The following is a 19363-nucleotide window of genomic DNA, read 5'->3' as shown; positions in this document are numbered from 1 at the left end:
GTGTATGTCTCTGGCTGTGCAGGAGTACCCTGGGAGAGGAGGATGAGGGGTCTCCATGTGCCAGTGCCACACTACTGGCAGAAGCGGCAGCTGGCAGCAAGGTGCAAAGGGCCTGTCCCATCCCCTCATCAGGGCACCCTCCATGCTGTCACCTCACTCCCTAAGTCAAGGGAACCCGTTACTCCTTGCTGGGGTTGCGCATTCTGAAAGCTGCAGTTGCAAAGCACCAAGCTGCATCTAGGGCTTTGGAGGGTACTCTGAGCCTGCTCTGCTCCTTGGGAGCCATGCATTCAGCAGGGATGATGGCTTTGTTAGGATGGCCTTCTGGAAGGCATAGTCTATTCAGGAGTTAATTTTCTGGGTGATCTGGGAAGCACACAGATTTCTGAAATAAAAGCTTGTAATGCAGCTTAATAAGATTAGATTTATTTAATAAGAGCAACATGAGGACATTGGTTCACATTAGCAGCAACTGCAGCATCCCCAGACATAATGGGTTCTACAGAGCAGCACAAAGAGGTCTGTTTTTTGCATTATTGCTATTGGTTTTAGTCCTCTTTGTTACTACCACTGTTATTCCTGGCTTCTGCCCCTTGCCTAGAAGAAGGGCTGAAAACTGAGGACAGAGTGAACAGAGCAGTAGTGATGGCTGGGAGGATCCCCAAATAGGGCTGACTGCAGACAAACAAGAGCCTGGACCAGGGTCTTGCTATTGCTCCACATCCCAGGCTGCTTCTGCGGTTTGGGGTGCACCATTTGAATTTCTATGCCTCATTTCCCATGTGTACAGTGAGGCTGATAATGCTGCCTTTGTCTGTCCTGTCTATTCAAAATGTAATGAGATGAGATGTTCAAAAATGACAAATGATTTTCAGTGCCTTGTATGAGCGCTCAGCTGAAGGCGTCTTCAGAAGGGACTGAGCTCTCTCCTGCTGGGCCGTGTGGCCTGGCGAGGTTCTCAAGCTGTGAGCAGTACAGAGACAGCCCAGTGCACGTTTCTGCTTGAAGCTTTTTCTTGTTAGCTTACCATTTAAATTCAGCAACACCAGTGTGTTACCAGGCAGGGTTGGTTCTCCCAGACATCACACTTGGAGAGAAGAGAAACCTTTGAGAAAACAAGAAAAAAAGAAATGGAGGTTTTCTTTATTTTACTGCTTTCCAAATTGTGGGGTTTGCTTTGATTTCTGCTTTGAAATTCTCAGCATGAAATTTGTGTTTGACTATTTGTCCTTCACGTTCTTTCTGCTGTTGAACCAAATCCCAGTTCAGCATGTCCCTTGAAACACTGCTCATCAAGAAAGCCTTTACTTGAGACCTTTGGAAAAGATGGTTTCTTTTGTGTGTGTTTATTATACAGTGCATGACATAGAATCATAGAATGGTTTGGGTTGGAAGACACCTTAAAGATCATCCAGTTCCAGCCTCCTGTCATGGACAGGGGTATTGCATATTCCATGCTGCAATAGTAAGATGGAGTGTATTAAAAAGCTTTGGTTCTCTTTGTTTCACCTGGAACTGTTGCTGTACTTGGAAATATGTTTGCCATAGTAGGATTATTTCCTTGTTTTGCAGTTGGAAATGGTATCAAGGCATGGTGGCCTTGCTTAGCCCTACTGTTCATTAGCTTTCCAGTGTAGTGATTCTTCTGTATTATTGTCTCTGTTTGGCATGTTTATTGCAGAGTAAGGTATGATAGTCTGTTCACCTTTATGAATGGACTTCAGATACTTTCCCTTTCTCTGTCCTTGAGTTCACCAAGTCAGTCACTGCACATGTGTAAACGTGATTAACAGTGCATTCAGAGCTGTTTTCTAACTGCCTGCCTGTGCTGCAGACTGGTGTAGTGTGTTTAAAATAGGCTCTAAAGCCATCACCAAACACAGAGCCCATGAGGTGAAGCTGCTTCAAACAGCTTAAGGGTAAGATGCTTTTGTGCTGTGAGCTGGCAGAGCTTTCATGCAGTGAAGCTGATGAACAGAACCAGCAGCATAAATAGCATTTTGTGGTGCATTTTCATCCAGCATCCCTTCTTTACTTGGATGAGCTCTCCCTCTCCTTTCTTTTAACTTCTTAGCTTGGATCTCTCTCGTGAAAGATCTGAAGTCTCTGATAAGGCATAAGGGAAACAATTCTGTGTTTGTTCAGTGTGTGTGCACACGTGATGATGATAAGCGTAGTTCTGATCTAACTGTTGATTACATTGCTACCTGTGAGTGCAGAAAAATGGATTCAGTGCCCAAGAAGTATTTTCTGAGTCCACCATCCTCTATTATGAATGTAACAGCAGATGATGTCCCAGGATATTCTGTAGAGTTAAGTGTTTCCACTTAATAGGAATTGCTACAGGAATTGCCATGAAATACCAGGGACGGGAGAGAGCAATTCTAGAACAGTTGAAAGGGAAGGTGAAGCTGGACTTGATGTGTGATACAACTGTGGCATGTTAAGCCAAGTACCTTTATCCAGAGTCTGGGATACTTCTGTTGAGTTTATTGCTGACTTGTGCTTTTTAGTGCTATTGTTTCCTGTCTTAAAGGAAACAAGAGAGCTCATTGACTCCAAGTCAAATGAGTGAATCATTCATAGAGTATGATGTGCTTTATGACCCTTACTATTATTGTTGTCATCATTATTTATTACGATAGCGCTTAGAAGGTGTGTGAAGCCACGTGGATCACAGCTCTGGCATGCTTGCAATGGAGATATCTTAGCTGAGGAAATCGAGAGCAGTCAAGATCCCTGTGACAGGACATAAACAGTAACAGTCACCCATTCTCCTCCTTTGCTTTTTGACTGGAGCTCCATGACTGGAAGGTCTCTATTTTAAGCCATGTTGCAATAATAAAGTTTGTCATTGTCCATTTTGGGTCCTTTTGGGGAAATGCTGGCAAAATTTAGTAATTTCCAGTGCACACACAAATCAATAGCTGTTTCCTGTTGAGTCCCAGTTCCATACGGATCAGAGTGCTGGGGAGCCAGTAGCTGTCGTATTCTTGGAGAGGTGTTGAAAGGAAATATTAATATTTAATGATGCCTTTTTGTGGTTAGATGGGTAAGTTCTCTTAATGACACTGTCTGGAAGAAGCACAGCTCAGTCGTCGCTGAGGATCCCATCAATCCACACAGCCTATTCACAGTGTACAGGACAGCTACGGGCCTCAATGAAATCAGCAGTTTTACTGGAACCTTTGACTTAAATACTGAATGCTTCAGAGAGATTCCTCTTGCTTCTGTCCATGATGATCATCCTGGGAATAGCTGAGAAATAGCTGATTTCAGAGCAGGCTGGTACCTTTCACGTGCATGTATTTTATAGAGACTGAACTAGTAAGGAGAGATTCTGAAGGCAGTGAGGCTCTCCGCTCCTTCTGGAAGTCAGTGGGAGTTGTGTGCCTAATTTCTATTTGTGCCTTTGGAAAATCCCCTTCTAATTGACTAAATATTTGTACTACTGGCTGTGGGCATGGTGGCACAATGTGGCTTTCAAACCATCTGTTTCCATGGGCTAAAACCCACTGGCAACAAACCTTGATTGGCAGAAACTCGCCAGAGCTGGTTTACGTTAGTTGAGGTTGCTGAGGACAAAATGATAAAGGAAAAAGAGAGGTCCAGGATAAGCAGAAATAAAAAGGACCATGGAAATAAATGAGCTTTGTTTCAGCACTTGAATGAACTTTACACATTTATCAAAAGACTTTCTTCTGGTCTTTAATGTTTCTGAAATAATGTGTCTCGTCTTCGAGCACTAATGCCAAGAAAAGCTGTCAACCACTCCAGCAATTATCATATCCCAAAGGGATGCTGGTTAATGATTTCTCTGTAGACAACTTGGTCTTTCAGTTTTTGTGCTGAATTCCAACCCAGTGAAGCATTTTAGGATTTGGTTTGATTCTTAATGTTCAAGGAATATTATGGAAATGGAGTTATTCACTGTCACCTCTTGATACTGGGCCTGCGCCTTAGGAAACGAAGAATACAGGGTCAGATACAGGGATCAGCAATAGGTAAGGCAACGACCAGAGAGGAAAGATGCCTGTCCCAGCTTGTGGTCAGGCAGGGACCTGTTTATTGCAGTGGTACGTGCAACAAGGTGGTATTTTTAAGGGCTGGATAATTCTGTAAGCAGTGATGGTTGCAGAGGTCAGCACAGGCAGTTCCAAGCCCTTGATCTGAGCATCCTTGAGATCTGGTTGTGGATTTATATTCAAGCTTTGTTCAGCTTCTCTTTGAAAACCCTTTGCTAGTGTATATGAGTGGTCATTGGATCTCTGCTTTTAGCTTCATGCTCCCAGGCGTCATGAAGATTGTCCACTACATTCAGTAAAAGCAGTTCACTTCACCGTGAAGTCTCCTCTCAGTGGACCCAGCTGAAAACACAGCATCAACTTAAGTCTGAGGACAAAACTGCATTCGGAAGTTGTGACCCAATGAAACTTAACTGGAGGATTGTCATTGACTTAAAAATGGCTGGTGTTTCACTTGAATTCACTTCTGAGTGTCAGCTGTGCTTCAGCTAGCAGAAGCCCATGTTTTGGCACATACACCTACTTCATTTGTATGGGTGACTGCAGCTTTCTTGGTAAGGTTTTGACCTTTAGACAGGTAAATCTCCCTGGGCAGAATGCCTCCACTATGTTTGTGATTATCTGCCAGGTATCTGTACAAATACCTAGTTGTCATAAAATCCCTGGCCCTGCCTAGATCTTGGGGAACCTGTCCTACTGCAACAGGGATGTCCAGGTTCTGTGAGTCACGCCTTAAGATGTGCCGGGGCTCATACTGGTTTCTGTCTTTGCTCATTTTCACTGGAGAATGTAGGTTTTGCAGAGTTCTGCTTTTGCAAATATCCCCATTTCAGTGGGGTCCTGCCTCACATGATAAATCTTGCACCCATTGGAAGTATTAATAATTAATTATTTGCAATAGGAAGAGCCCCAGATTTGGAAGTAGTTGCTGTCATGTATTTTATTAATGGCAGTTTAATGATGGAATATACTGCTGTAATTTCCAGCCGGGTTCTTAATCTTTAAGTAATGAAGACAATTCTGGAATGTCTCACCTAAGGATGGTAGGCAAGTAAAGCAACATGGAGCTTATATTGCATTGTTTCTATTTCAAATCAAGTTTGGTTGTTCAGCCTTACGCTGCACATGGAAGTAATGAGATGTAGTAAAGCACCATTCATCACTTTATGCATGAGAAGTTGGCATGTCTTGGCCAGACGGAATAGGAGATTGGGAATCACTAGAGCCATTCATGCAACACATGTTAGTGAAGGAGTCCTATGTTGCTTGGCTTTTCTAGGCACGCCACAGATACTGGAGCAGTGTAGCACAGAGAGAGTATTAGTATGTAAGTAGAGACCTAATTTTCCACTTGCTTGACAAGGAGCTTGCCTCCTTCTTAGCTTTGTTCTCCCATTTTCCGCTCTATATCAATGTCAATCTTTTTCCTTTTGCTAAAGGATCCTTGTGCTCTCCATGCAGCCCTTTTTCTTGTCTCTGCCAGGGCAAATCCCCAGGCAGGGATTGTCTTTTGTCATGTGGTACTGCAGTGCTTAAGTGACATTAAGTCCTCACTAGCTTAAGACTTTTGTGCACTAGCATAAAAGAATCCTAAATGAAGTTCTGCTACCACTTTCCTCTACAGGTTCAGGCAGGCTGTGCAAGCTCTCTATTCATTACTCTCCTATTTTGTGGTGTTGAGATATTACTACTAGAAGTCGCTTGCCCAGAGTGTTAGGGAATGATGTTAGAAGATGTCAAGAAAACCTGATGTGATTCCACTCAGGTTCCCTTTTATTAGATGGTGTGTGAGTAGCATTAACTGATAAAATGAACTAATTGGTCATGTACTGCTAACTGGTTTATCTGCAAAGAAGTGTTCAGGTTATTCTTCTCTATGTGTATCACTGTGCTATTGCAAGAACCAGTTAATAGTCATTACAGGATCAGAATATGAAATCAGCTGCAGGGTGACTGAAGGCTGCCAGTGTAACTCAGTGGTCTAATTCATTGCTCAGGTTGTGTTTTAAGTACCTTCAGTGTTTCTCCACTCTTGTTTGTCAATAGGGCTAAGTATGAGCTGTTATCTGAGGAATTTCTCTTATTGATTGGTTGATGGAATTCAGATAAGGGTCAGTGTTGTTTTCAAAGTAAGTTATGTGGTTCTCAGTGAGAACAGACACCCTTATGGGATTATCAGCAAACAGATCAGCAGCTCCCAGGGATTTTTCAGCAAAACCTGGTTATTTCCATGCTTAGGGCATGGGTGTATCTAGTTGTTGGTTTCACATATTACCACTCAGGAGCTGTGCCGTGCTAACTCAAACTGGAATCTTAAGTTGCATCAGTCTGTACTCTTTCTTATAAAGCTGGTGAGGAATCTGCTGTATCTGGCTGGGAATTCTGGGATGTTAAACAGTACCTGTGTGTCAGGCATTATAGAGGCTCAATGAGACTCGTGCAGGCAATACATCACTATGATTTTGAGACCTCAAGTGCCTGTGGAAAGCGGAAATACTTGTAGGTGGCTGTGCAATATGCGATTGTTGTCTGTGTTTTGAGGGTTTATTGGAAAACCGATCTGTGTGGTAGAAACTTCAGCTTTTGGGAGTGACCTTTCTCAGGTCGGAAATGGTTGGAAGTTGCAGAGTTTGCAGGATTTCATTCTGGTCTTGGTCACTTCAGCACCTCTAGGCTGGCTCATTCTCTTTCCACCCCTCCGCAGAGGCTTGTGGCTGTGGCCATCTGAGCATCTCTCAAGGATGTGCCAAGCGATGAATGAGCTTTATTTAAGGCTGGCCCTGAAAGCCACTGCCTATGTTTCAGCAAACTGCAGGACGTGTCAACAGAATCACTTGGAGGCTTTCAGCTTGCTAGAGCCCCTGTCAGCACTCTGCAGCTTCTGTGAACTGCCTGATCAGCAGTGCTAGGACTATTAATATTTATAAACCTTGAATAATACAGGGCTTTGGTGTACCTGAGAGACCATATGTTGGCCTCCAGTCCCCAGCAAAGCACCTGAGATCAGTGTGCCTACAACCCTGGCTGATCCACTGCTGTGGTCCCAGAAGGAGAAGGAGCTGGAGCTTTTCCCCTGAAGGGCCTCTGTCGTTGGATTTCTCCCTCCTTCATTAGTTACCAGAGCACATCATCTTCATCCTTCAGGGCCAAGCTGTGGGTTTATTTCTTTCCTTTTAGCATGGAGTCTTTTATTGCTGTGCTGTGCATTTATTACAGGGCTTGTGACCTTGGTTTGGGGTTTTTTTCCACCCTTTGGTACAGATGCATTGATCTGGGTGTGGTTCGCAGGGAGAGAGGGCTCCGATTTTTTTTTCCTTTTTAATTTAATTTTTGCTTCTAGCGGTTTTCTTGAATCGTGCAAAGGTGCTTGGTAACCATTTGGACACAGATGCCTCCAAATTAACGTTTAATGTATGCGTGTGCAAAGATGCACCCTGATGAATAATGCATAGGAACGAACAGCTTGGTGATTGGGTTCAGTTCAGAGCAATATTGCATATGGATTAGCTGTTAGGACCCACATCAGCAGTGTTAATAACATGGATCAGGTGGAGACAGCCCAGCCAAACCTATTGTGTGCAGCACCGTTGGGATGAAAGTGGCTCTCCATCCCTGTACACGGGCTCAGCTGGGCTTGCAGAGCCACGTGGGGTCTTTTATTGAACCAAGCCCTTCGGTTCGGACACCACTAAAGTTTGGAAACCACGAAGGCTTGGGAACCTTCGCTCCACATCACTCGCTGCTGGAGCAGTTCATTTGGGTACAAACCCGAAACAATAAGTCAAAAAGGATCCCAGACACAAGCAGCTCTCGCAGCCACGAGAAGCAGGAGGGTGTGATAGAGCCCAGCAGCTCATGCGAGCCTCTGTGAGGCAGATTTTGGGGCTTGGGACATGGCCCTGAGCCACCCCCTGAGCCAGGTGGTGCTGAAGGGACAGCGCCCGCAGCCGGCCCGTCGGTTGGAGGGGGGACGCCCTATGTCGTGTGCGTGTGTCCCTGCTTCTCTCATTCCCACCCCCTCACCTCTTTTCCCCGCTATCCCCCCACCGCCCCTCATGCATGGGCGAGAGCGGGGTGACAGAAGGGCTGCTGCGCTGTCTTCTCCTCTAGAAACCTGCATTCAGCTGGAGCCGCCTTTGACTGCCTCCCCTGATCCCCCTGCAGGGAGGGCCTGGGGGCTGCTGGCGTTTCAGAGGCTTAATTGACTCCAGAGGTCACTAATTTCAGCTCCTGGAGGTAAGTCCTGGTTAACGGCTTGTTTTCCTGTCTCAGTCGGTTCCCACACCTCTCGTCCATCTGTGTCTCCTTCTCATTCTCTCTCCAGTGCCATCAATCAGCCCTTTTCATCCCCGAAAGAGGGTCCACCTGAGTCAAGGCACCAGCGATGCCCCGAAACCTAGAAAGATGAGTCAGCATCTTGCCTCCTGCTAGCCCACTGACCCAGCCCTCCAGCTCTGCTGCTCTGAGGAAAGTGAGGAACAAAAGAATTCCCGGAGCACTCCCTGGCTCCACCATTGCGGGGCTGGGGGGAGGAAGAAAGAGCTCCTCGCTGCCCTGCCTTGGGAACACGCCTCCAGAGCAGCAGAGGTGAGGGGGGGGGGCTCGGTCCCCATCAGCCTCTGGGCAACTTGTAGTGATAGCAGCAGCACGCCAGGGAAGGGGAGGGGGAAAGGGAGGGTGTGATGGGCGCTGCTGCTCCAACCTGATCGAGTCCATTTGCCAATTCACCACGCGCATCACTTCCGGATCAATCCTCAGTTTCTGCTGCAGAGTGAGGATTTTTTTAATTTTTTATTTTTTTTTCCCCTCTCTCCTTTTCCCTCCCTCCCCATCTGGATGCTGGGAACTTGAAACCTCCTCCCTTGATTGCAGCAGGATCTGCCCCAACCTTCCCTCAACTTTGCACCGCATCACAGAAAACAGAGCGAGCGAGCCACAGGCTACCTTGCACTGATGGGGGCAGGGGACCTGCCAGGCACAGCCCTTTGCAATTGATGTTGCCGTATCTCTAGGACCCTGAGCAATCGCTTGCTGCTTTTTTTTTCCTCTCCTTTTTTCGTGTGTGTGTGTGAGCGTGTGTGTGTGAAGGATCCTCCTGGTTACTGCTGTTATTATTTTCCCTTAGCAGGGAGACCACACAAGCCATGGCTGAGAAGAAGCAGTCTGGGCGGCAGGGTGAGGAGGAAGAAGTGCCAGCCTTCTTCAAAAACCTGGGCTCGGGCAGTCCCAAGCCCCGGCAGAAATTCTGTGGCATGTTCTGCCCCGTGGAAGGCTCCCTGGAGAACAAGACCATCGACTTCGACTCCCTCTCGGTGGGCCGCGGATCTAACAAAGTGGTGGCAAAGCAGAAGGATGTTGCCCACCTGGGTCCGGATGCTCAGTCCGTCTATTCCAGGCAGAGCAGGAAGGGAGGGGAACCATCTGTTGATTTCGGGAGAAAGGTGGAGATCAGGAGTGCCACTGGGAAGGAGGCGCTGCAGAACCTGAATGACAAGGTGGGTGCTTATATATATGTGTGTGTGTATGTGTGAGATGCCACTTGAGCACACGATAGGCTGCAGAAGGGATCTGTCCTTTCCACCCTGCAGTTCCTTGCCTTTATGTCACTTGCATGTATGTGGCCGCCAGTGTCTTCCTCTAAGGAGCAGCATCTCTCCTAGAGCCTTTTCTAATGTTACCCGTGTGCTCTCTGCAGGTGTGTGTATGTGCACAGGGAGCAGGGCAGAAGAAAGGAGCTCCTGCTCCCGCAAACACTGTTCCCTTCCCTGCACTGCCTTCCTGTGTGCTGATAGAGATGGACTTTTTTCTTTCCTAAGCATTTCCCCAGCACCACAGTAGCAGAATGCCCCACCCAGCTTAGTGACTGCAGCTCACGGGAACAGAAATGCAATTGTTAGCAAAGGAGCATCACTGAGCATCCACGTACAGGGATCAAATCCCTGCAGGCTTCTTCCAGGGGAAACTCCTGCCCTTTCCTCCCAGGGGAGGACAGGCTCCAGAGTGACCCCTGGGAGCTGTATTTCAATACCTATTTCAATCAAGGCCTCTGGCTACAGTGGGGATTTTTGCCTGGGGAATATCTGGGACTTTCACAGGAATGTGGTGTCCTCTTAGAAACCCACTGAACTCCTCCCAGCCTTTTAAGACTCCTGCAGCTATTTTGTCACTCTCTTACGTGTCATGGTGTAATAAAGCCTGTCCTCTTCCTGAGGCAAAACCTATCACAGGTCTAGCTGACCATGCATGTTTGCTTGCCTTAATAAATAGATTTAAACAAGCTTTATTCAGATCTGAGCCTTGAAATATTCCGTGGGTTCCTCTGACAATGCTGGCTCCCTTGCATAGGCTGGAAGAGCAGAAATGAATGAAGCACTGACAGCAGACTGACAAACTCCCAGCATACAGGGGAAGAGTTTCTGTGAGCAGTCCCCCAGTGGTTTTACAGAGCAGGCCTTTCTTCTGGAATTTGTTTCTAGGATGTGCCCCCTGATTTTTACTGGTGGTATGGATTGCATATACAGGGCAGAAATCTACTTAGCATTTAGAATATTGGTTTGTTCACCACTTTCTCCTGCTTTCAGAAATGTGCAATATTACTGTGAGTGTTATTGGGGGCTCATTCTCCTCAAATCAGATCTTTGCTGCTTCCTACTCTTGCTCCATCCGTCTGTATTTACATGCGTGAACAGCTACTGTTATGGTAAGATCACAAAGGTAGGCCTTGATTTAGGAAGTGCTACTTAACCAACCTTTACCTAGGAGTGGGATGAGCTCCACACCACTTCAGGCCTGATTTGCCAAACCCAAACACACAAATGCCTATGGTTTGATTCGAACATGCTCAAGTGTCTACTAACTGAGTAACCTTCCATGCTGAATTAGTCTTGTTGGACTAACCAAGGTGCATCTCAAGGGTGAAGGGCACACACCTTTTCATCTTGGGGAGTCAAAGGTTTTACAGTTCAGGACACTTTCAGGACTAAGTTGAGCAATTTGAAGCAGTGAAGCTCTGCAGGACATAAGTTTAAGCAGGTGATAAATGAATTCCGAAATGATCAATTATTTTGTGATAAAAGGATTCTGGTATAATAAAAACCTTTGTGTACAATATGGTGGGAAATGACCAGTCCACACATTGGTGTAAAAGTGTGGGGTTTTGGTTCTACTTTAAAGATTGTGATATAAATGTTAACTGAAGATATGAAGTAATGGGATAGTGCAAACCATTTGAGTTGTTTCCCATGATCTTTTACATAACTGATGCCAATGGATTGTGTTGTGAGGGGTTCTGGGTAAGTGCAGCCTTTTATTACAAATGCCTTGCTATGGATTGGCATTTTATTGCAGGAGTGGTTTAGCTTTGATGGTTTTTCAGCTGACTGCATCCATGGCTTGAGTCAGTGGTTAGATCCTCAGCAGATAAAACTGGCTTTACTTGAGTGTAGTTAATAGAAATGTGCTTATAGTCAAAGCTCAACATGTTAAAAGATAAAGAGAAATAGTGTTGCAGGAAGTGGCGTTAAAGGAAACCGCATTAAAATAATTTAATATGGGAGTTAAAAGGCTTCTCAGGTTTTGCAGCTGAATTTGGCACCTTACTTGCAAACCTCTGTCTTAAGCATTTAGTAGCACATCTGAAATAGGTTTTCCCTGGATAGACCGTCCACTCTTTCCTTGTGATAGGAATCTAAATTATATGCTAGATATATGCTAATTTACAGGGTCTTGAGTTATTTCACAATAGGCTGGGAACCTTACTGCTGCATTTTCTTTAGCCTGAGACTGACAGTAGTTGCAGTTTTTAGCAATAGGTGGAACAAACAACAGCAACCAAAAGACCATATCATGAGCTAATGGGAATGGGTGCCTGTCAACTGCAGGCAGTGGAGACAGGTGAAGTATTTGTGCCCGTGATTGGATCCAGAGTGGGTTTAGAAGCACAGCCATCCTTTCTGTCACTGTATAGAAAGGTCTTGTATTAATGTCCACTGAAGTAATTAACAAATGAAGATGGACAAGCTATGTTTTATTTTTCTGAGGTCTTCACTGTCCAGAGGATTAAAAAAAAAGGAATGTGATTATTCCACATTAAATTGCAATATATTGTTCTGCAGGTGAAGATAAGGGTAATAACGTCTCTTTGTGTCTATCCTGTCTAGGGTATTGTGTAGCATCTATAATGGCCTCGCTGTATTGCCTCTGGGCCATGCTGCTTCATCATTCAGGGTTAAAATCATCTCTAGAGGCACCAGAAAGGCTCTGTTATCTTCTTTTAAGCAGCGCTTTGCAGTTAGGCCTCTGGAGGCAGTGTGACCTGTTCAACAGGTCTGGAACTCAGCACAGCTGAGGGAAGCTCTGCCTCTTCCCAGCTGCCAGGCCTTGGAGAATTCCCTGTGCTTCTCCTTACCATCTTAAACTTGGTCATCTTCTCTGTTTAGACCATTAATGGCCAAAACCCCTTGGTGACTGCTTGCTTGACCCAAGTCATTTGTCTGTATTTCCCAGATTTCCCATGTGCATAATTGGTATTCCTTCTGCCTTGCTCAGCTCTTTGAGAAAGAGATGGTCTCTTAGGGAACATCTGCAGGGAAAAGCAAGGTTTGATTGCAAAAGGGATCAGCAAGCCTAGGGCTTGTTTTAACTGAGTTTGCACAGAGAGCCTAAGGACGTGCCAGGACTCTTCAGCACAAGTACAAGGCCTGGGATCACAGGTCTCTTCTGAAGCTGATAGCTGAAGTTCCTATTGCCATCTTGTTACTGCAGTGGCTAAAGTGGTTCCCCTGTGCAAGTCACCTTTTTTTGCATCTTTTAGGAATAGTTTATTCCTTTGGGAATAAACTTTGGGACCTTTAGGAAGCGCAGAGCACTGGATGTGAACTACTGATCTAAACCAACAAAGCTGTGCCCTATTGTAATAAGTAACAGATATTATCAGAGACTAGGAAAATTCTGTTCTTTTAGACTTGACAGGAGAGGGATCACTTGCATACAGTGTCAGGAAGCTTTTGACATGACTGGACTTCTTCCTAAATCCTCAGAGCTCTCAGGATCATGGTTATTCCTTCCTGAAGAGAAATAATGAGTAACAGGACATTGTTGAGATCTCAAAATCATAATGCTCATTATAGAACATTACTGGAACTGTTGTCTAAAAGAAAGAAGGTGTTTGACAGCTGGCAATGCAGTTCTGAGTTTAATTTGTTACACTGCCTGCCATCTTTCTAGCTTTGCTTTAGTAATCATTGCTTGCAAAACAATCCTACAGCAATGATGGAGCAATCCCTGTTGGAGCCCTTCAGAAACCTGAAGAGGACTGTCTCTTTCCAAAGAACATGATGTGGTAGTAAATGAACTGCAGAGCAGTGACTTGGGCTTGGTTAAGGACAATGAGGATTGTAGTGCAGCTGAAATGCTCAGGATGTTACTCAAACACTCTGTGACAAGAACTCTGTCCTTAAAAGGTTATTTCTGAACCTTCTCAAGGTTTCCTGGGATTTTAAAGGAAACAAAATCAATTGGAAAGTTAATTTCAATTTGCAGATCATACGTACATCTCTATCGACCTGTTTGTGTGGCTGGAAAGTGAATCTCAGATTCACCCTCAGACCCTAAGACAGTCTGCATTCAAAAAAGATGAGGCTGTTTCCCTGAGCAGTTGTATGATTTTACATCCTCGTAATAGCATGTTTGATCTCTGTTGTCATTTCCCTATCATGACAGTTAATGTTTTCCTGTAAGGTATTAAAACAAAGATGTCCATTGGCAGGTATAAGTTATAGTGATTAATAATTCACAGCACTTTCATCCTCTTTGGGGAAGGACAGATGTACTCCTGCCATGTATCAGCCTGTATTTAATCCTCCCAACACTTCATAAGACGCAGGGGGTTGCCGGATATGTGGGAAACCCCTTTCAAGCCATTGAGACTCAGAGCTGATGCAGCAGTTGGGTCAAAATCAGGACAGAATATTAGGGTGTGATCAGGGAACTTATTAAAGCTCTTCTGGCCTTTTGGTCCTGCTGCCTCTGATTGCAGTAAGAGAAGCCTCACTGACTTTGGCAGGGGGGATTCTCCCACAGGGAGGAGGGATTAGGAGCTGTAACAAGCCCAAAGGGAAATTTAGAGCTTGTTGATGCTGTAGTGCTAGAATTGCAGATACTTCTAGGAATGCTTTAACTCCATCTCTGATCCCTCTTTTCGTGCCATATTTAAAATGTGTATTTCCATTTGCAGGTTTTGTAACTGCATAGGAAAATGTCCTTGTGGATGAACCTTGAAAAAATCAGTAGGAGTAAAAGCAGTTGGGTGTTGCGGAAATTCTGTGGGGTTTGTTGCAATTACACTGCAGTTCCTTAGAGAAAGGGTTTCTTTGTCCCAGCTTTGTTGCAGCCATCCAGTAACTCCACAGTGGGAATAAAATGCCTTGCTAAGTGCATTATGGTAGTGTGTAGAATCTGTGAAGTTAAGATTCAGAGCTGCTGTAAATTGATTTCCACTGATGCCTGTGATGATTTATTTTAGCACAGACTATCAATGTGCAGAGATTCTCATATTCTTGTGCCATTTTCCCTCTAGACTTTTCCAGAAGACAAATTTAGACACAAACGCTCCTTTAATATGTGCTTCTGTTGCAAAGAGCCTGCACAAGATGTCCTACACCAGCTGGTATCTGTGCAGAGATGGCTGACAGCAACCCGGGGTGTCCACTGGCCAAGATACCCCCAACAAAAAGGAGTATCTGAAAGGGTGCTCAGGCACTGGAACAGGCTGCCCAGGGCAGTGCTGGAGTCACCGTCCCTGCAAGTTCACAAACTGTGTAGCTGAGGCCCTCAGTGACATGAGTTGGTGGTGGCCTTGGCAGTGCTGGGGTAAAGGTTGGACTTCATGATCTTAAAGGTCTTTTCCAACCCGGCTGATTCTGTAATTCTAACTACCCTAAGGCTAAGGATGGGCCACAGACACTCAGCCCGTGCAGAGCACAGCTGTGGATGTGGCAAAGGTAGAGACTGGCAGTGCAGATGTGGGCATAATGCTCTGTTTTATGCATTTCCTCCCCTGTTCTGCCACTTGGGGAATGTTGTCAGGGCTCTTAGAAGTGCTTATAGAGCGTAATTGAAGGTGGTTTATGTTCTGCTGTTCCACTGCTGATATGACTTGGCTGCAGCAGCCTTGCTGGTCCTGCAGTGGCTGCAGGCAGGAGCTGGGTTGGCTGGCCAGCCTTCCCTCATCACTTCCCTTCGTTAATGTTTGCCAGGGAAGATTTGGCAGCACTTGTTCTCTAGCACCTTCTAATTTTAGCCTGCTCAGCCTGCAGTAATGGACCTATGGAAGACAAAGAGCACCAACACTATCTAGAAATCCCATCACTTCCTGCAGTACCTTGGCAGGTGATGGCACTGCTGGATGACTGTGGCTTTACCAGAGGAAAGAACCAGCTTTTATAAAAGCAAAGAAAGATGCAGGTGGACATCTTTGTATTTTCTGATTCTTCCCCACTTGTTCTCATCCCAACATTGTCCTGTACGTACAGGTCTTCTTCCCTCCTGGTCACCTCTCATCAAGTGTGTTTATATAGCAGCTAATATCGGTTCCTTGCCTTTGCTCAGCCAGTTTGTAACTACATTAATCACTTTATTTATTTTGGCACCCTTTTAGCTCATTGCTAAAAGGAAAGAAAATTGGGCCATATTGGCAATTGGTGTAATGGAGTGAGAAGATACACCTAGGAACTCAGCTCTGCTTCCTCAGGTACATGCCAAATCATACGGAAGACTATAAAATCTGGTGCTGTGTAGATGTTGAATAGTAAGAGCCATGTTTTTCAGCCCTTTAATCTCTTAATTTATTTTATTCTGTACTACTTAGGTTCTTGCAACATGGTGATGGGAAGGAAAAGCTAAGTGTCAACTGAAGATTCATTATTAACTTTCTGAACATAGTCACTACTGGATTCAAGTTCTGGAATGTTTCCAGAGGTCAAGAACTGCTGTTCTGAATTAGCCCCTGTGCAGTAAGGATTGTCTTTTAAAAACCAAGTATTTTAAAGAGCTGTCTTAGAGCAGATGAGAATAGCTTTAGAAATATTAGGGTATCATGCCCTTAAAGGTGCTTCTGTTTCTTCTACCATTACTGCAGTTCCACAACTTTTAGCATAATGTGGAGGAATGACGTGCCTATGCTCATGAAGGCGAGCCAGTGCTGGAGCTTTCGGGTTCCTGCACGCATGTTTGTGGTTGTTTCTTCATAACCACATTACTGCTGCCAGGGCAGCTGGACTTAGCACCTCTGACCAGCTGCCCAAGGGCCTTGATGCTCTCTCTCAAGCTCTAGGCAGTGTTTGCTTCCTCTCTGATAGCTCAAGACACTTTTGCCTAGCAAGCAGAAGCAAGAAACCACTAAGATCTAAAATTGAGGAGGAAAGCTACCATTAAAGAGGGGAAAAAAAGAACAGTTGCACTGTCTAAATTTAGAAATGTGATGTAGAAGCTTTCTTCCATGTTCTGAGCAAAAGCATGCTGAGGTTTCAAAACTTCTCTCAGCACAGATCAGAGAGGGGCAGGATAACCCCTTTAGTATTGTCTGTTCTAATCATTAAATCAAAATAAAGCCTTGCAGGCTAATGAATGATTTTTCTACTATCATAATGAGCCACTCTTTCATACGCTACTAATTGGATATTAACTGATTGGCATATTAGTTACTTCAGTGTTGCCTGTTGCTTTACCTGTACCCAGGAGAAGCATATTTACTCTTTTCTTGTAGCCTCCTGTGAACTAATATACAGAGAAGGTCCTGATAGTCATCTGAGCAGATATGACCTTTATAATGATTTATTGCAGTAATATACCATAAGTTTTCACTACTTACATGCTGTGCATGGTGTGTGGCATGGAACTAGTTTGGTCTGTAGCAATTACAACATTTTGTGATGGGAGAAGTTTGCCTTTGGCTTTGTGTGATGTAAATGTGCTCCTGAGTGAGGGAAGAAGGTAAGTCTTTGTGATCACTAATTGTCTGTTATGATCTTAAAGCAGAGTTGGGTTTGTGCTATTTAGGAGTTCTCCAAAAGGTGCCTTGTACCTTCCCTTGGCCGGTGTAAGAGGAACTGGGGTAAGCAGATGTATTTTGAGTGGCAGTCCGACGCTCTGGCCTTGAACCCCATCTCTCTTCATTGCACTGGGGCAAGCACATTGTAAATAACAAGGCAATATTTATGCCATTTAATGCATTTCTTTCCTTGAAGCACCAGCTTAGTGAGAACAGGGGCTGAGAAATTCAAGCCTCCAAGTGTGACTGAAACATTGAATGTGGAGTTTGCAACACTGGAGTAGTAACGAATGGTCAGAGTGACAGGAGAGGACCACTATGGCAGTGTGCTCCCATCCCAGACTGCCTTGGCACTAAAGCTTCAGGTTAGTGACTAGGGGAGGGAGTCTTCACTCCGGGCTGTATTTTCTGGACAAGCAGGTGTGGGAAACGGCTTTCCCAAATCGTGCCAGAAGTGGTGGCACTGCATAGGGCCGGGAGTAGCTTCAGTCCTTGTTTCCTCCCCACCGTTTGCTAGCGCTGCTTTAGCGTTCCGCTCGGGTAGCGCCGAGAAGGGCAGGGTGGGACAAAGAAGATGGAGGGTAGCGCGTTTACCGGCTCGCCGGGCACCCGCCTCTCCGCAGCCCCGGCGGCGAATAGAACGAGGTAGAAAGAAGGAGGGGGGGAGGTCCGCAGCCCGCGGGGGTGCGGGCAGGTGCTGGGCCTGCTGCGAGGTGCAGGCGGAGTCTCCCCATTCCAATCGCATCCCGATCCCATCCAGTCCCATCCCCGACAGCCGCCGCGCCGCAGCAGTGGGGCCCGGTCCCCCCATTCCCGACTCCCTTCTCCCGCGCTGCAGGTCCCGCCAGTAGCGCGCGGCGCCGCGCCCGCAGTGACGTCTCCTTTGCGCTAATTTGCATATCGTTTCTTTCTCCCCTCCCCATTGCACGGCGGCCGCTTACCATTTGCATCCCGCCAGGCTCTCAGCCAATGGCGGCCCGAGCTTGCGCGGCCCCTTGCTGGCGAGAGGGACGGGAGCGGCCGGGGGCGCCCCGGAGCGCATGCGCTGTGATCTTAACTCGCGCCGCCGCCGCCGTTGGTGTCGGCGCTGCCCCCTCCCTGGGCTGGGCTGGGCTGGGGCTGGGCTGGGCTCCGGGCAGAGGGAAGAAAGGGAGACGCGCAGGGCTGGCTGCTTCTCCCCTTCCTGCCATTGCGGACAGCAGGGCTCGCTTCCCCGCCGTGCCGCGCCCTACCCGGAGGACCACCCCCCCTTTCCCCCGCTTCCCTTCCTTGGGATTGCGTCCTTTCGGGATCGGGGGATTGATTTTTGGTTTTATTCTATTTTTTTAATTTCTCTGGTGGAGGGGAGGTCGGGGAGCAGCTGCTGCACGGGAGACAATAGCGCTACAGCAGCGGCCCCGCTTCCCCATCAGAAAGAGTAGAGGTATTATTGAATAACTAATTTGGGGAGCGCATTCCCAAGATGTCTTATCAGGGGAAGAAAAATATCCCACGGATCACGGTGAGTGGAGCGCACGGGGATGGGAGCGGGGGAGGGGTGTGCGGGGATTAAGCCCTTTGTGTGCTCGGGGAGCGGTGGCGGGTTCCCGGCGGGATAATGGGATCAGGCTGCAGCAGCGAGGAGGGGGGAGCGCGAAGCGGGGCGAGGCCGTCGGCAGCACCGCTGTCACCGGGGACAGCGGAGCCTCGCCACGGGGATGGAGCCCCCGCCGCCCTTCTGCCCCCAGCGCCTGGCGGAATCGGCTCCGAGCCCCGCTGCTGGCGCTGGGGATGGAGCGGGGTTGGTTTTTCTTCCCCGAGAAGCTTCTCGCAACGCGCCCATTTGCCGGTGCTATCCTGGGGGAGAAGGGAAGGAGCCGTTATATAAACCCCTCCCTTGGTTCCTTCATGGTGGGAGCTGATTTAGGGCAGGTACTGCGCTTCCAGCAATGCTAACTTCCTACGTAAGGGAAGATCTTCGCATCTAACGGACTGCAACAACCCGTTTATGTTTTTGACACAAGAGTTTTTCATTATTGGCAGCGGTTCCTTCTCCCAGCCCCATGGACACACCCATCCTCATCCTCCTCCTTCCCCAGCCTCGGAGGCAGGAAAGTGAGCTCAGAAATGGAGCTTTGATGTGTGACATTGGTGCAGGAGCTGCTGGGCTGCACAGTTGCGTTTTAAATGGTGTGTAGGAGGTGCAGGGGATGCACAGAATCGCTATGTGAGAAATGGAGCATCCTCCCTTTTTGTTTGGGAGGGGGTTAGTTTCCCTCCTCGAGCCCAATGGAAGAGAGTTTAAAAAGAT

The 19363-nt window shown here is 46.7% G+C and overlaps 1 protein-coding gene across 2 annotated transcripts in view; it reads left to right on the top strand.

Annotated features, from left to right (window-relative positions):
* Positions 1-8358: 8358 nt before the first annotated feature.
* DPYSL2 (dihydropyrimidinase like 2) overlaps positions 8359-19363 on the top strand; it is a 49611-nt gene continuing 38606 nt past the window's right edge. The window contains exons 1-2 of one of the 2 annotated variants that reach the window (XM_080634564.1): positions 8359-8612; positions 9151-9520. In XM_080634564.1, coding sequence (XP_080490690.1) covers positions 9170-9520 — 351 coding nt within the window. In that variant the 5' untranslated portion in view covers positions 8359-8612; positions 9151-9169. Of the gene's footprint in view, positions 8613-9150; positions 9521-18234; positions 18575-19363 lie in introns of those variants that run through there. The other variant, XM_080634565.1, reaches the window with a different exon arrangement.

Source organism: Psittacula echo (genome assembly GCF_963264785.1).
Source record: "Psittacula echo genome assembly, chromosome: 25".
Lineage (NCBI taxonomy): Eukaryota > Metazoa > Chordata > Aves > Psittaciformes > Psittacidae > Psittacula > Psittacula echo.
The sequence above is the reverse complement of the archived record's forward strand: the minus strand, read 5'-3'. Positions and strand labels throughout refer to the sequence as shown.